The following is a 16,393-nucleotide window of genomic DNA, read 5'->3' on the forward strand; positions in this document are numbered from 1 at the left end:
TTCCCTGGTGGCTCAGTGGTAAAGAATCCGTCTGCCAATGCAGAAGACTTGAGTTTGATTCCTGGGTTGGGGAGATCTCCTGGAGTTGTTTTTTTGTTGTTCAGCTGTGTCTGACTCTTTGTGACCCCACGGAATGCATCACGCCAGGTTTCCCTGTCCTTCACTATCTCCTGGAGGAGATGTTCATTGAGTCAATGATGCCATCCAACCATCTCATCCTCTGTCGTCCCCTTCTCCTCCTGCCTTCAGTCTCTCCCAGCATCGGGGTCTTTTCCAGTGAGTCAGTTCTTTGCATCAGGTGGCCAAAGTATTGGAGCTTCAGTTTTAGCATCAGTCCCTCCAGTGAATATTCAGGATTGATTTCCTTTAGGATTGACTGGTTTGATCTCCTTGCTGTCCAACGGACTCTCAAGAGTCTTCTCCAGCACCATAGTTTGAAAGCATCAATTCTTTGGTGCTCAGCCTTCTTTTTGGTCCAACTCTCACATGTGTACATGGCTAGTGGAAAAACCATAAATTTAAGTGTATGGACCTTTTTCTCAAAGTGATGTCTATGCTTTTTAATGGGCTGTCTAGGTTTTTCATAGCTTTTCTTCCAAGGAGCAAGTGTCTTTTAATTTCATGGCCACAGTCATGAAAGTGATGGCACTGGATCCCATGATCTTAGTTTTTTTAATGTTGAGTTTTAAGCCAGGTTTTTTTTCACTCTCCTCTTTTACCTTCATCAAGAGGCTCTTAAGTTCCTCTTCACTTTCTGCCACTGGGGTGGTGTCTTCTACGTTATCTGAGGTTATTGATATTTCTCCCTCTGGAGTAGGAAATGGCAAACCTGCTCCTAGAGAATTCCATGGACAGAGGAGCATGGCAGGCTACAGTCCACGGGGTTGCCAAGATTCGGACATGACTGAGCGACTGAGCCCATGCCGTTCACCACGGAGCATCTCAGACACACAGCTAACAGGTGTGGCGCTGCCTCCTCACTTTGGTCCTCCCAGGTCCTTCCCAGGACAGAAGCCACTGCCCACTACTTCCCCTTCCTAATGAGCTGCATGCCCTTCAAAGTGCTCTCTAGGGTGTTCGGTTTTTTTTAAAAAATATATATGTATTTATTTGGCTGTGCCAGATCTTCAGTCTTTGTTGAGGCATGCAAGATCTTTAGTTGTGGCATGTGAACACTTAGCTGTAGCATGCGGGATCTAGTTCCTTGACCAGAGATTGAACCTGTCAGTCCCGGCAGAAGCGGGGAGGTCAGAGACTATTTTGGAGTTTGGGAAGGTTCTGGGTGTCCTCTGATGAGGGCTATGGCCCCTCCCCATAAACACACACTCCAGTCACAGACACATACATCACACACATGCACACAGACATCACACATTTCACACACCCCTATCATGCTTGCACACACATGTGTCATATACACATACCGCCCTGGCATACACTTTGGAGGAATTCACAGCCCTCTGCCCAGAAGCCCACCCTTATACCCCAGATGAAGTAGCTCCACGCTAAGCCTGTCCTTCCAGTGTCACAGATGGGGAAACCCAGGCCCAGATCAAATGCTGTCTGCACTCTTCCTTGATTGTGCTAAAGAGCTGACACCCCCTCTGAAGTCCGGAGGCCTGGATGTGACCACTCATGGAGTGCTTTAGGTAGATGACATCTCCTCTTGGCCTCAGTTTCTCCATCTGTAAAATGGCAATAAAAGTGGACACTGATTTTATGGGGTCAGCCCAGGTCTTCTTCTCCCAGGGGGGACTACAAGTGCCTGGGCCTCCGTCTTTTTCTCTCTAAAATAGAGATAACTGTGCCCACCTCACCCACGGAGGTCTTAAGATTAAACGTGAAGCACAGGTGAGGTGCCCACGCACACAGTGGAGTGCACAGCTTCGGCAGCTTTTGTTGCATAGATGGACCGCTCCTCCTGCGCTGATGACTGGATCTCTCAAAAATATCCAGAGGGGATGCGGCCCCTGGCATCATTAGCCCAGGCTTGGTGGTTTGGGGTCCTGGCTGTGTCAGAGACCGTGGCCCGGCCTCAGTTTGCAACACGTGGTTGGGCACCTCGGAACTGGCACCCCGCCCCCAAAAGGGACACCCGGCGCAGGGCACCAGGCTCAGGTGGGCACCTGGCGGGCTTCCTGGTGGGGACGCCCGGCCCCCCGGGGCTCCTTCCGGGTTGGCAGCGGCGGCGCAAGGGGCGGGGGGCCGTGCGGAGGGGCCGGGCGAGGCCGGGAACGCGCGCCCCCGCCCCGCGCCCGCCTCCCGCCCGCCCTCCCGCCGCTGCGCTGGGAACCGGGATCCGCGCGTCCGGGGCGGCTGGCTGCGCGGCCGGCGGGCGAGCGGGCACGCCAGGCTGGGGGCGATTGCGAGGGGCCGCGCGCGGAGGGCTCCGGGCGCAGCATGGGCGGCCCGCGGGCCTGGGCGCTGCTCTGCCTCGGGCTCCTGCTCCCGGGAGGGAGCGCCGCGTGGAGCGTCGGGGGAGCTCCGTTCTCTGCGCGCAGGTAAGGGCTGCCCCCCACCCCCTCGGGGTTGGGGACCTGGATTCCGGGCACCCCCGCCCCCAACCTCGGTGCAAGCCCAGGATTGGGAAACGGACCCGGTTCCCCACCTCATTGCCAGCCCCGGTGGGGGCAGGGACCCTGGGCCTCATTAGCTGGCAGGAGCTCCGGGCCGTGCGGGGAACCCCTGCTTCACGCACATATCCGGAGCCAGCAGCCCCCGACAGCGTTCTCCAGCCCCCACCACTTCAACTCCGGACCCCAGGGGAGGGGGAAGGGGCACGACGGAGGAAACCCCAAGATTTCCCTGTCCCCTCCATAGGGCCCCCACCCTGCACGTAGGAGAAGCCCGTATCACCCTCTGGCTGACACTTGGGGGACCCTCCCCCCTCTGCTCTGCTCCTAGCTTTTTTTAGTATCCCAGCTATTTATTTCCCTCGAAGGAAGAAGACCGGGGTGGAGTTTCACAGAGGAGGGTCAGTGTCGGCCCCCAGGGACCTGGCATTTTGGACTGAGTGCTGTGGGAGCGCTCTGTCTTCCTGCCCGTCACTCAAGAGCAGGAACATTCTATCTGGTGGTGTTTATGGAGCACCCCCTAGTACCAGCCAGGGAGCCCTTCACATGCAGTGTTCAAGGACTAAATGAGTTAGGGAACACTTGTCCCCATTTAGCAGATGAGCAAATCGAGGCCCCAGAGAATTGACAAAATCTTCTAGGCTCTCTGAGCATTGACAGAAGAACTGGGATTCAAATCTGTGTCTTTCTGGCCTTGGTGACAGTGTTTGAACCTGCGCAGGCCCTGGTCCTGACTGTAGCCCCTGCCCCCGCTGGGGTCCCCTCTCAAGGGCCGGCCACTGCTGTTGTCTGAGCAAACAATACGGAGTAGCCAGGCCTCTCCAGGCCTTTTCATCCCATTCAAAGGCCTGCCGGGCCCCCACCCCCTATGGCCTCAATTCTTTAATTCTTTTCAGAAATTCCGCTTTCCCAGTGGTCAGGGGCCAGCGTGTCCCCACTGGGCTAGCAAGAGCAGGTGACGCAGGCAGGGCTGGAGGGCAGAGGTGGCTGTGATGTCAGAGGCCAGAGGTGCAGTTGTCTGAGATGGGGACTGATGGCTGGCCGATGTCACAGCCACCACCACGCATGCTGACCTGGGCTGGCATTTTACCTGCACCTGTCCCCCTCCAGAACCTTTCCGACTGCCAGGAAGGCACACATTTGTATGGTCCTCATTTCATAGAAGACAAAGCTGAGGCTCAGGGAGGGGATATGACCTGCTGAGGGCAAGGACGTGAACCCTCAGGTTCCCAGGTGCCAGAATGACCAAGACTCTGAACTGGCAATATCAAGTGTTAAGCTCAGGGTGCTGGTTGAGAGGGCATGAGGCCTGCACTGCCCTTCGGCCAGCCCACTGCCTCCCAGCCTGGGCTCCTTTCCCCACAGGGCTCCCCGTGTGGGAGCAGGACCGTGGCTGCGGGCAGGTGTCTGGTGGCCACTGGGGGCTGTCACCCAGGCATAGAAGGCTCAGAGTGGCCTGAGCATCACAAAAGCACTGTAGGCAATGCTCTTGCTCCCATTCTACAGATAAAAAGACTGAGGCCGAGAGAAGAAACAGCTCCTCAGTCTAAGTCAGTCAGTTTCCAGACCCAGTGTTTTCTTCACGCTGGCAGCTCTCTGGAGGAGGGAGCATGGGTGTCAGCTTGCGGAGCCAGGGAGGGTTTGCAGGTCATGGTCAGCAATCAGGGGCTCCAGCCTCAGTCACAGCAGGGTCTCCTTCCTGCTCTGTCACCCACTCAGTGTGCGACCTCGGGCAGGCCTCTCCGTGGCTCCAGGGCTCAGCTCCCCTCTAAGTTTCCTCCCTCTTCCCCTCTCCCCTCCCCTGCTCACAGGCCCGTTCTGAGGACGGTCCCAACCTGCTAACACCAACGTTAAGTGGGGGAGGGACCCTTGCCAGAGGAATCTGTGGTTCTGGGCTGCCAGGACCTCCCCTTGTGGCCCCAGCCCCTCCTTGCTGGGCCTCGCTGGAGACTGCATGGGGATGTCGTGCCTGTCACCCCCCTCCAGCCCCACACCCCAGGCGCCCCTTGGCAGCCGAGGGACCAGAGGCAGAAAAGAGGCTTTGTGCCTGGGGAGGGGGAGGCCCGGGACAGCATCCAAGGGGCCGCCCCCAGGCCCAAGAATGTGGCGGGACTTCGAGACCCCCGGAACCAGGGTGCCTGCGGGCTGCGCTGAGCTGCCTGAGCTCGTCTTGCCCCTGTCTTCACCCCAGTCCCTGCTGGGGCGGCTTCCTGCCCCTCCGAGGACCCTTCAGCCTGTCATGGCCCATCTGTGTCTCAGCACTGTGGCTCTAGAGTCGACGCCATCACCAGCGTCCTGGCCCAGCCTCCTGCCTTGCAGTGTTGGCTTCCTTTGGGCAAATCCCAGATTCAAGGAGAGTGGAGGATTTTCTTCCCCATCCTCTCCCCGGGGAGCTCAGATCCCAGTGCTGCACCCACAGGGGTGATCTGGGTAGGTGACTTCTCTCGGGGCCTCAGTTTCCCCTCTGTAAAATGCAGAGCCTGACAGTCGCGATCTCAAAGTCAAGGCGGGGGTGGGGGGGGGACCTTGTGTGGAAGGTGCGGTACTGGTGTCCCTCGGGGAAGCCCCTGGACCCCAGCCTCCTGGCGTGGCCCTGTGTCACGGTCCAGGAACAAGAAGGACCAAAACGCCCATCAGCACTGCGCTCACTCGGAGCTTAGCGTGACACCGTGCCCTGCTGGAGGAGGTCCTGCCGTCCCCAGGTGCAGATGGACAGAGTGAGGCCAGAGTGGGGCAGGGCTCGTCCGAGGTCACCAGGTTAGGGAGCAGCAGGGCCAGGGCTGGAGCCTGGCCTCCAGTGTGGGGTTCGGGCTCCGTCCACCCCACCCCCACCCGTGGGTCTTCTTTCTTTCCTCTCCTTTTCATAACGGCCCTTGGCCCCCAGCCCTCTTGGCTGCCTCCTGCAATTAGCCCCTATCACTGTTCCGGATCACAGCCCTGGGCCCTGTGGAGACAAAGTCCCCTGGGCCCCTTGTGGCAGGGGGTGGAGGGCAGGTGGGGGGGCCCTTGTGGGGGCAGCCGGTGCCAGGCCGAGCTGGTCTGGCCTGTTTTCTCTCCTCCCGGCAGCCTGTGGGGCCGCGGAGGTGCTGAGTGGGCAGGAGTGGCAGGCCCAGCAGAGGGGTGCTGTCTCCTCCCAGCCCCTGCCATCACCCCGTCCCACAGGAGGTAACGCAGCCTCAGTGGGGTCTCAGGCGGCTTCTCACCAAGCATGCCCCGGGACAGAAGCCCCCAAGGGCAGCAGGCTGGAGGCGGGCCTTCCAGGGGCCACGCCCATCTCTGGGAAACCCTGGGTCCTGGCTCTCCTGCCCAGGGCCGCTGTCTGTCCTCAGTCATTCAGTCATTCAGCAAACCTCCTGGGCGCCCTTAAAGCTGAGCCCCATCCTGGCTCGGTCCCCGCCAGCGCCCTCCCCCAGCACCTTCGGGGGGTGGGGGGAGAAAAAGCTCAAAGCTGCTGTAAGTGGCTGGGATGGGGGAGGGATGCCCTGCAGATGCCCAGCTGTGCCCACAGCCTCAGGAGGCTCAAAAGGAGCTTTCCAAAGCAGGGAATCTCTGCAAGGATCGGAGGTGGGGAGAGGGCACTCACGGGGAGGGCAGGGAGGAGAAAGGGCGCCAGCACAAGTGTGCAGGGCTGAGCGGTCAGGGTGATGGGCAGCGTGGGGAATGTGGACTCCAGGCCGGTAGTGCCCCTGGAAAGTGGGCAGCGGTGCCAGGCTGGAACCCTGCTGAGGAGCTCGGGTTTTATCCTGGCCACAGCAGGGCTGGGTCTTCAAGGCCGGGGGGGGGGGGTGGGAAATACTTTTTGGTGACCTCCCCCTACACCAGGTGAAGGGCACGAGGGGCTGACCTTGAACCCCACCTGGCCTGACTGTCCTCTCCTGTCTAAAATCTCTGCTGGCCGGTCACCAGCTCGGTGTCCCCTATGCAGGGGAACTGGACTGGTGAGCAGGAAGCCGGGGAACCAGACAGCAATTCACACAGGGGAGATCTCAACTAAGGAGGAAGAAAACAATGGGCGCCTCTGCCTCAGGGTCACCGGCCATGGGCTCTGCAGAGCTCCGGTGACGTCTGGATCGGGATGGGCTGCTCAGAGGCCCCTTTCTCTGGCTCGCCCACCTCTGTGCTTTCAGCGGACTGTTTCCTCCTCTGGGATTGATTTCCGTGGGACTCAGAACAGTGAAGGGACGTCCCCAGAGTCCCATGGGGAGTTTGTCCACTGGTTCCTGCCAGAGACTTTTTCCTCCAGGTGGGCCGGCAGCCACAGGGCTAGGTTTCCGGGGTGGGGGACACCTCCGCAGAGGCGGGACATTCCAGGTGCTCACCGGCCCTCAGCCCTGCTCAGGGTCACGGGCCTGGGGCTGGGAAAGGAATGACCGTTTCAGGTGACCCTTCTCAGCTTGAGCCCCCACCCCACCAGACTCTCCTTTGTGGCCTGGAGTCCGGGGTCAGCAGGTTCCCAGGCGGAGGCCTTCACAGAGCCACAGACCGTGGCCCAGGGGATGGGGAGGAGACGGGAGCCCAGGCCCCTGGGAGGGAGGCGGGGGTGGGCTGAGCATCCATATTCCTGGGTTCAAATCCAGACCCTCCACGCACCAGCTCTGTAACCTCAGCAGTTGTCTCCCCCTCACTGAGCCTCAGTCTGTTGTTCAATTCCTCAGTCGTGTCTGACTCTGCGACCCCATGCACTGCAGCACACCAGGCCTCCCTGTCCTTCCGTGTCTCCCAGAGTTTGCTCAAACTCATGCCATCCAACCATCTCATCCTCTGTCTCCCCCACGTCCTCCTGCCCTCAATCTTGCTTCAGTCTACTCCTCTGTTAAATGGGGGGGCGGGGGGGTTGTTCCCAGCTGTGGGAAGATGATGTGAATATCTTTCTTTTTTAAATATTTATTTATTTGACTCCTCTAGGTCTTAGTTGCAGTGTGCAGGACCTTGTTCTCTGATCAGGGATGGAACCTGGGCCCCCTGCATTGGGAGCTCAGAGTCTTAGCCACTGAACCACCAGGAAAGTTGATGTAAATACCTTTGCTATACAGTCGGCACTCAATATGTGCAGCACAGAATGATTATTCGGTGGCATTTGAAGGAGCCAGTCCTCCACACTCGGGAAGGTGACCCCGCTCCCGGCTGTCACTCAGAGGGGACCTGAGCATAAGTGAGGCAGGGCCTCTCTCCTACATGCCTCGGGGAGGGAGGGGCAGACGTGACTCACCAGCTGAATTCAGCGCGACAGGGATACAGAGTGGAAAACCACCGCTCTGCTCAGACGGGGGCGGAGGTGGGTGAGACCCAGGGAGAGGGCACAGCGCGGGGGGAGGTGCCAGGAGAGAACGGGGGAAGGGTGCTCCAGGAGCGGACCCAGCAAAGGCCTGGAGGTGAGCAGTGCGTGGCAGGAGCGGGTGCAGGAGATGCAAAGGGCTGGGGTGGAGAACCCCGTCCAGGTCTCCATTGTCTGACCCGCCCCACCCTGGGGAGAGAGTGAGGGGCAGGACCAGGGGCAACTGGCCTTGTCCAGGCGGGAGACGGTGGTGTGGCCTGGAAGGATGAGGGCTGGAGAGCAGATACCGAGGGGATGAGCCCCAGTGAAGACGCCCCGCTCCTGTGGGGCCCCTTCAGCTCATTCCCCAAGACTCCTCCAGGGCTCCCAGCACAGCGGCCCACCCTTGCCCCCACCCAGGGCTCTGGGATTCACTCCTCAACCACAGCGGCAGGGAGGCTCCCACCAGGGCCCAAGGGCTCGGGGGGGCTCCAGGGTCTGCCTGCCTGGAGCCTCGAGGTTTCCCGAGAGAGAGCGCACGCGCAGGCTGCGGGAAACTCCCGAGCTTTCTGCCTGCTGGTCTGTTTCAGGAACTGGTGCTCCTACGTGGTGACCCGTGCCGTGTCATGCCACGTGCAGAATGGCACCTACCTGCAGAGGGTGCTGCAGAATTGCCCCTGGCCCATGAGCTGCCCTGGGAACAGGTGAGTGAGACCGTGTGGATCAGGAGTGCTGTGGTCGAAGGGCTGGGGCTGGGGCTGGGGGGAAGCCCGGGACCCCAAGGGTGGGTGGACAGAGGGCCCGCTGCCCATTTCCCGGCACCTCCCGTTGGCTCTTGGGCCACCCTGGAGGGCTTCCTGGGGGAGGATTCCCCCATTCACCCGCACATCTTTACTCAGTGAGTGTTCACGGCTGGAGGACAGGCCAGCCCAGCTCACAGGGGCTTCCTGTCCAGTTATTTCTTGATTCCCCCACCCCTGGCCAGGGGCTGGGGAGGGAATGGAATGGCTGAGGCCCAGAATTCAAAAGGTGAGAAGCTCCAGAGAGGCCTGGAAGTGGCAGAGGATCCCAGGACCCTGGGTGTGTCCTCACGGAGGGCAGGAGAGGGGGCGGGAGGTGCTGTCTGAGCCGGGCCCCCCGGGCGCTCTTTCAGCTACAGGACGGTGGTGAGACCCACGTACAAGGTGATGTACAAGATGGTGACGGCCCGCGAGTGGAGGTGCTGCCCCGGGCACTCGGGGCCGAGCTGCGAGGAAGGTAGGACTGCCCTGGGCCGGGCCAGGTGCCTCCCCGCAGGTGCGCGGGAGGAGCTGTAAGCTGTGGCTCAGACGGTAGGCGCTGAGGGCCGGAGCACCACGCGTACTGGGGGCAGCTGCGCAGAGCTGCCAGCCAGGCGCACAGCCACGGTGGGTGTCTACTGTCCCACGGGGGTGGACGGGACCCTGTCAGGACCCCTGGAGGAATTTCCTGTGTGATGTGTGGCTCATAATCTGAAGTCGCACATCCCAAGCCTTTCCTCCAGACTTGGGGACATTTCCACGGGAGGTGATGATGACGCAGGGAAGGGTCAGCAAGATGGGGATGGCTGCACCCCATCCTGCAGGTTCTAAGACCAAGGCTCAGGATATGAGACGGGCACGCAGGTCCTCAGTGGTGGGATTCTGCCTGGCTTCCCCCAGGCCCTCAGTGATGGGAGGACCCAGCTGGGCAACCTGCTGGGAGCGGAACGTGCTCCAGGCAGAGGCACCCCCTTACCACATTCCCTTCCCTGCATGCAGCTCAGGGGGCTGGGCCGAACACCCGACAGGGGTGCAGAGGAGGCAGCCCCCACCTCTTCGAGGCTACCACAAGTGCTGTCTCCTCCAGGGGGTCTGCATATGCTGAGCGGTCCAGACTGCATCCACCCTCATGGTCTGGCTGAACCCAAGGAGCGGAAGATTTGGGGGCCCCCAGATTTGTGCTCCAAGAATGGCCATAAGGAGGATGGACGGGCCCAGAGCCAGCCTGAGAACCAGGCCTGAAGGCCCCTTAATGGAAAGAGGTGCTGGGGCCCCCCAGTAGCACATTCATATGTGTATCAGTCAAAAGACATCCTGGTTCCAGAATCAAGGGACCATGATGCTATGGTCATAGATGCTTGAGAGACTTACCCCCTTCACCTCCCTGGGGCCCACGGCAGCCCCACCTCACAGATGGGGCGATGGAGACCAGGAGAGGTGAAGTCACACAGGTGGGGGGCAGACTCCCCACGGAGAGGGGCAGGGAGGGGCCTGGCGGTTTCCATGTGGGGTGGGAGAGCCCCCAACCCAGTGGCGGGAGTCAGGCAGCCAGAGGGAGGGGGCAGCCTGGGTCTGGTAGGGAGAGGTGGTCACCCAGGCAGGTGTGGGAGGGGAGGGGAGGGAGGCGAGCCAGGAACTGAGCCCTCCCCGACCTGCTGGGGGTGACGGGGGAAGGCAGAAGGGCCGGGCCCGGGAGGGCATCCAGCCAGGAGGGGCTGCCGCCAAGGAGGCTGCAGAGACGCTGGTGGTGAGGAGAGGGTGAATCCCCAGGGTGTGGGGGCCCCCCGGGTGCAGAGCACCTGTGCCCAGGCAGGGCCTGCCCAGACACGGGTTACCCTGTCCTTGGCTCCCCTCCCAAGGGCGGACCCTCCCAGGTCTGTTGGGCCATCGCAGGCAGGCGGGGGTGAAGGACAGGTGGGGCGCGCCCACGGCTCAAGCGCCCCTGTCCTCGAGTCCAGCCGCCAGAGGCCGTGCGTCCAGGACCATGCCGAGGGCTGGGGCTCTGGGGAGGGCGAGTAGGGGCAGGAGACAGGCCTGGGGTGGGGTTGGCCCTGACCTTGCGGGGCCTTGGAGTTCCAGCCTGGGGATGAGGGCTTTCTGGGCCGGCCCGCTCAGCCACATACCAGCTGTGTGGCCTTGGGCCGGGGACGCCCCATGCGTTGTGCAAGGGCATTGGGCCGGGGAGGGGAGGCTGCGCTTTAGGCAGAACTTGTGGCCCTCGGGGGCGGGGGGTGGGGGTGGCCGCCTTCTCTAAAGGGCGCCGAGCCGCCTGGTGCTCCCTCCTGGCATTCTCCTACGCGGGGCACCCGTGTCCTCACCTGTGAAATGGACAAAGTCACTCAGTCTGCCTCTCGGGGGTGTTGGAAGGACGTGAAGCGGGTGGTGTGGCCGCGAGGGGGCTAGCATGGGATACCCACTGGGACGGGAAGGGCCTCTCCCCACCCACAAGACCAGAGCGAGTAAAGGGAGACCCAGGCCTGCATGTTCCCGAAAACTGCCCTGGGGGTGGGGGGTGGTGAAGCATGAGGACACTGCCGGCCCACAGGGGGCCCTGACCTTCCTGTGACAGCCGGCTTCAGGCTGGGCCCCCAGCTGTTGCCCTGCTGACGGCTGCCCCGTGGTCTGTCCAGTGCTGTGACGTGACCTGAGGCCAAGGAGCTGCGTCACCAGGGCCAGCGGGGCCCAGAGTGAGTCAGAGGGAACGGAAGCACCTGTCACTCCAGAATCCTGCCTGGACTGTGCTCTGCTGTGTGACCTTGGGCAAGCCACTTCACCCCTCTGAACCCCATCTCTATTTGGAGTTCACCTGGGATCGAGAGGTGCCCGTCTCGTACCTTACTGAGAGGGCCAGAGGCTCACATCTCCAACATGGCTGCTTAATAAATGTCTTCCTTTCCCCTTTGGCCCCCTGTGCTGGGGGGTCTGCGCTGCCTCCCAGCTCTGAGACCCCCCCTTCTCCGTCAGCTGTTCAGCAAACAGGCCTCTAGTCTCTGGTATTCGTGAGGCCAGCAGACTTCTGGTTGGGAGTTTTGCTCCGTGAGGATGGTTGAGGCTGGTCTCTTTGATGTTCTTGATAATGAGGAGGAAGGGGCTAGAACGGGCCTCTTCATGCAGATGGAGAAACTGAGGCTCAGAGACGATGTGGTATCACTCACGGTCACACAGCAAGTAAGCGTCCTGGCCGGGATTCTCCCCAGGGCTCAGACCTGAGGTCTGCAGCGTGCCCCTGCCTCAGACCCTCCTGCAGTCACCATGACGACAGGAGGAAAGCTTCCACCGGTCCCCTTTGCTGAGCACCAGGGCTGGTCCTCACCTGCATCGTGCCCTCTTGTCAGGGTGCCAGAGGTCTGGATGTGGAAACTGAGGCAGAGAGAGTGGTCAGAGCGGGATTCAAAGCCCTTCAGTCCCACTGGAGCTGGGTCTTCCCTCCGCAGTGACGCTGGCCGGGGACTTCACCCGGCGCGTTCAGACCCCGGAGTGAGGCAGCCAGCCTCAGCCCCTCCCAGACAGAAAGACAGAGAATCCAGGCTCCTCACCTGCCCCTCCCTGTGGCTCCCCCAGAGCCTCCACTGCCCCCCTCGCTGTCCGCACTGGTCCCCCACACCTGTCCCTTCCCTCTCCGTGGACCCCCGCAGCCCTTGTCTTCTGCGGTGGAGGAACAGCAAGGGAAGAAGTTTGCTCAAGGTCACATGGTAGGAAGCACTTTCTGGGGCTTCTGCCTGTCCAGGGCTGGGCCCTTCCCGAGCACAGCTTTCATGCTCTGACCAGATGTGCGGTGCAGAGCGGAGCCCGTGTCTTACTTCGCAGACTCGGAATCCCGCATGTTAAACGCTGTTGGAATTTGCCCGGATCTGCCGTCCACTCCACTCCCGCCACCGTTCCACTCCCGTCTGGGGGTCTCGAAGGCCCCCACCTCCAACTCCGCGGGCACATCCTCCACCCCCCATTGGGAGGCTCCCCCTCCGCCCTCCCAGCTGCCTCCGCCAGGCGCCCCAGCCTCGCCCTCCCTCCTTTTCAGCCCGGGGCCCGCTCTGGCCTTGCTCCCACCCCAGAGCCTGGGCAGTGGCTGTCCTCTCTGCCTGTGACCTCCTTGGCGCTCCTGCCTGGCTCCGTCAGCCCCCACCCTTCCATCATTAATCCTGTCTCTCTGGTTCCCGGCATAAGTCTGGCGTTAAGTGGGTGCACGGGAAGTGAGTGGGGGACCTCGTGTTCCCCCAGGAGGGCCCAGGACCGACACAGATCAGGGCCTCCCAGAGGGTTGTTGGAGCTCCCAGCCCCAGGCCTGACCTTGGAGCCTGGCTCAGGCCAAATATTTACATTCGCAGAGTAAATTCCCAGGAGGGAGCTGGGCTGGGCAGGGGAGGTCTGTGGTCGCTGGACCCAGCGGACCTGGGGGGAGCGTTCCGGAGGAAGAAGCCCCTCGGACAGAAAGTCAGAGGTGGAGCCCAGGGACACCCCCAACTCCTCACACCATCCCAGCTGAGGGGGGATTTAAACCCCGTGCCCTGCCTCCTTCTCCCTCCCACAGCCTCTGCTCCCTGGGCGGCAGTGTTCTCACGAGGAGCACAAGACACTGGGTGGTGGGGGGCGGCTGCTGCGGGGCCACAAGACTGGAAACTGCAGATGGCGCGGGCCCTGCGGAGGTCAAGGTGGAGTGATGAGAGCTTTGGCGGAGCTGGCTTTAGTGGGTCCCCTGGTCTGTCCAGGAGGACTTTCTGGAGGAGGAGACATGGGAGCAGCAGCTGTGGGAATGGGGAAGCAGCGTGTGTGCATGCGTGTGTGTGTGTGCGTGTGTGCATGTGCGTGTGTGTGCATGTGCGTGTGTGTGTGTGTGTGTGTTCAGCACTGGCCAGCATCTCCCAGGTGGGGGATGTGGTCCCAGGGAAGTGGTCCAGTCAGGGTCCCAGAGTAGAGCCAGGGCTTGTGGTCCTGGGACTAGCCTGGAGCTCTTTGGAGGGCAAGGTTGCAGCTGGGGAGGTGCCCTTCAGGATGGACCACCAGGCTGGGGTGAGGGGGTTCTCAACCCACTGGGGCCTGCTCCAGGGATCCCGATTCAACACCAGTGGGAGGGATGTGACATTGCTGTCCTACAGGAGACCTTTCCAGCCCGAGGATTTTTCCCTACTGGAATTTTGTGTGGTATAGGGCCATTTGGGCTTCCCTGGTGGCTCAGTGGTAAAGAACTTGCCTGCCAATGCAGGAGACTCGGGTTCAATCCCTGGGTCAGGAAGATCCCTTGGAGAAGGAAATGTATTCCTTCTCCAGTATTATTCCCTGGAGAATTCCACGGATAGAGGAGCCTGGCAGGCTTCAGTCCATGGGGTCGCAAAGAATCAAACAGGACATAGCAGCTAAACAATAGCACCATTTACAACCTGGCTCAACTCTTGAAGTATTTCTGTCCATTTATTAGAGTTTGGGGGAGTTGAGGGGATCATCTTTTGTGAATCTTGAAACCAGAGCCAGTATCTTCTGGTGTTTTTGACAGTTTTTGTTGTTTATTTAAACTTTCTTTTTTAAAAAATTTTAGCTCTCAATTTCTTTGAGCCAATTACGTCTCCACTGCTGGTCAGGCCATGTTTTCATTAGTTTTTCTAGTTCTCTCTGACTCCTGGTGAAATGGCCCAAAGCAACTAGATTGAAAAAGAATTTGCAACCACACGTTTATAGATTAATAACTCGGGGACACCCTAGCATAATGTTAGAACACTTACGTTCATTTTCAAGGCAGCTGTGTCTGCCGTCCACATTATTTTGCCTTTTGTTTGGTTGCTTTACATTTATTTTCAGCCAGCGACTCATGCATTCCTCCGTAAGAGGTTGGGTGAAGCTTCTGAGGCCCTACTGCGTGCTGGGTACTTTCCCCGGCCACATGCAAGATGGATGAGGTCCTTGCCTGGTGGGGCTCACATTCTAGCCGGGGGGTGGCGGCGGGGGAGCAGGAGATCAGACTGGGAGCTGGCAAGCAGATGACATTTTTGAGGTGGAAAGTGCCGTGGAAAACAGGGAAGACGATAGCAGGGTGGTGGGGAGGGCGGGCAGGGCAGATGCTCTGCCAAACTTCACCCCAGGGCAAACCCACACTTCCCCGGGGCTGGGGGACGGCCGCTTCTTTTGGTTGACATCCTGCAAAGAGTCAGCCAGTGGCCCTTTTACAGCTTCACCTGGGAGCAAAGAGGATGAGGAGGGCTTCATCAAGGCCGTTCTTCTCAGGAGCCAGCCTCCTTGATGGGCGCTGGGCCTCCCGCCTCTGCCCACCTGGACTCAGGGTGCCAGGTGGCCCAGGAGAAAGGATGCCGGGTCCCGGAGTCAGACCAACCCAGGTTCCATTCCAGGCTCCAGCCCTCAGCTGGGCGATCAGTCACTTCCGCCTCTGCCTCGTTGCCCCTCAAAGGGAGAGATTCATATTCGCTCATCCATTTATCGGAGCTTGGGGGACAGAGGAGTGGTAACACCAAGCTGCCCTGTGCCTCAGTTTCCCCACGTGTAAAGCAGAGGGGATACTGGTGTCCACTCACAGGGCTTTGTGAGGATGGCGAATTAAGACTGTCTATGAGAGGCACTCAGGATGTGCCGGGCCCAGGAAAGTGCTGAACAAGCATTAGCTGCTATTATTCCCTACCTTGTAGGATCCAGCTGGGCTATGTGAAGCTCTCAGCCCTGGGCATGGCTCACAGTGGCATTCCCCCCTAATTTCCCACAAGCCCCCAAGCTCTGCCCCTGTTGTGGGCTGCCAACCCACTGCCCTCCATCCCAGGTGAGATGTACCCCCTGTGAGGGGGCACATTGCAGGCCCCGGGGAGGGTACATGGGGGATTCGGGCTCAGCCTGAACGAGGGCCCCGTGGTGGAACCCAGAGAGGGCCTGGCAGCCTCCCTGCTGGGGGACGGCCAGGGGGACCCGTCTGGTTTGAATTCCCGGCGCCGCTCGCTCGCTGCACCAACCCGCAGCTTGGCTCTGAGCTGCCAGGCCCGTGCCTTATTTGGGTCTCATCTGCCCCCAGGCGACACTGCGTGGCCTTAAAAGGCAGGCCCGGGGGTAGTGGGGAGAGGGGGCAGTTGCCACTGCTGGCTCCAAAGCCCCTCCAGCTGCGCCCTGCTCCCCTGGCTTGGCCGGCCCAACCCGCCAGCTGTGGAGAAATCCAGGCCCCCAAAGCCAGACCAGCCAGAATGGGCTGCTCCTCACAGGGGTGGGCTCCTGGAATGGGCCCCCCCTCTACCCTCCCAGGCAGCCAGCTGCCCTCTGGTTTTCATTTAAAACTTTGGTGTTTTCTTACCAAGTGGGGCAGTGAGAGGGTGGATGGTGACGATGCTGTGTTTATTTACCGCCGACTGCATGCCAGGCCCCCGTGTGCTCAGAGGGCCCTCTGCACGCATGGCCGGCCTCAGGCCTCACGCCAGCCCGGGAGGTGTATAGAGGGCCTCATGACCCCATTTTACAGATGGGAACATCGGCAGGTCCAGGGAGAACAAGCCACACAGGCCCGACAGCGGCAGGGCTGGGACCTGACCCCGAATCTCTTGGCTCAAGCTCTGAGCCCAGGCAGCTTGCTGGGCTTGTTGGAGAAGCGCCCGGCCACCCCTCACCATCATCAGCCCCTCCCCAGCCCCATAAGGCTGACAGCCTTGTCCCAGCTCGGCCCACTTCATGCTGTGTGACTCTGTTAAACCGTCCCACCTCTCTGGGCCTCCGTCTTGCTCTGCACCAAGGGGAATAGCGATCCCCGCTGTGGCTACAGCAGTTGGGGGGGAGCAACAGAACGTCACGGCCAGCAGGCCCTCACCCTC

General features: G+C 60.7%; 1 protein-coding gene across 7 annotated transcripts in view; it reads left to right on the top strand.

Moving 5' to 3' along the window:
* The first annotated feature begins 2,301 nt into the window (after positions 1–2,301).
* EMID1 (EMI domain containing 1) overlaps positions 2,302–16,393 on the top strand; it is a 38,832-nt gene continuing 24,740 nt past the window's right edge. For 6 of the 7 annotated variants that reach the window (XM_070475529.1, XM_070475528.1, XM_070475533.1 and 3 more), the window contains exons 1-3: positions 2,302–2,501; positions 8,418–8,531; positions 8,981–9,084. In XM_070475529.1, coding sequence (XP_070331630.1) covers positions 2,401–2,501; positions 8,418–8,531; positions 8,981–9,084 — 319 coding nt within the window. In that variant the 5' untranslated portion in view covers positions 2,302–2,400. Of the gene's footprint in view, positions 2,502–8,417; positions 8,532–8,980; positions 9,085–9,682; positions 9,869–16,393 lie in introns of those variants that run through there. The other variant, XM_070475534.1, reaches the window with a different exon arrangement.

This window comes from Odocoileus virginianus, chromosome 12 (genome assembly GCF_023699985.2).
Source record: "Odocoileus virginianus isolate 20LAN1187 ecotype Illinois chromosome 12, Ovbor_1.2, whole genome shotgun sequence".
In the NCBI taxonomy this organism is placed as follows: domain Eukaryota; kingdom Metazoa; phylum Chordata; class Mammalia; order Artiodactyla; family Cervidae; genus Odocoileus; species Odocoileus virginianus.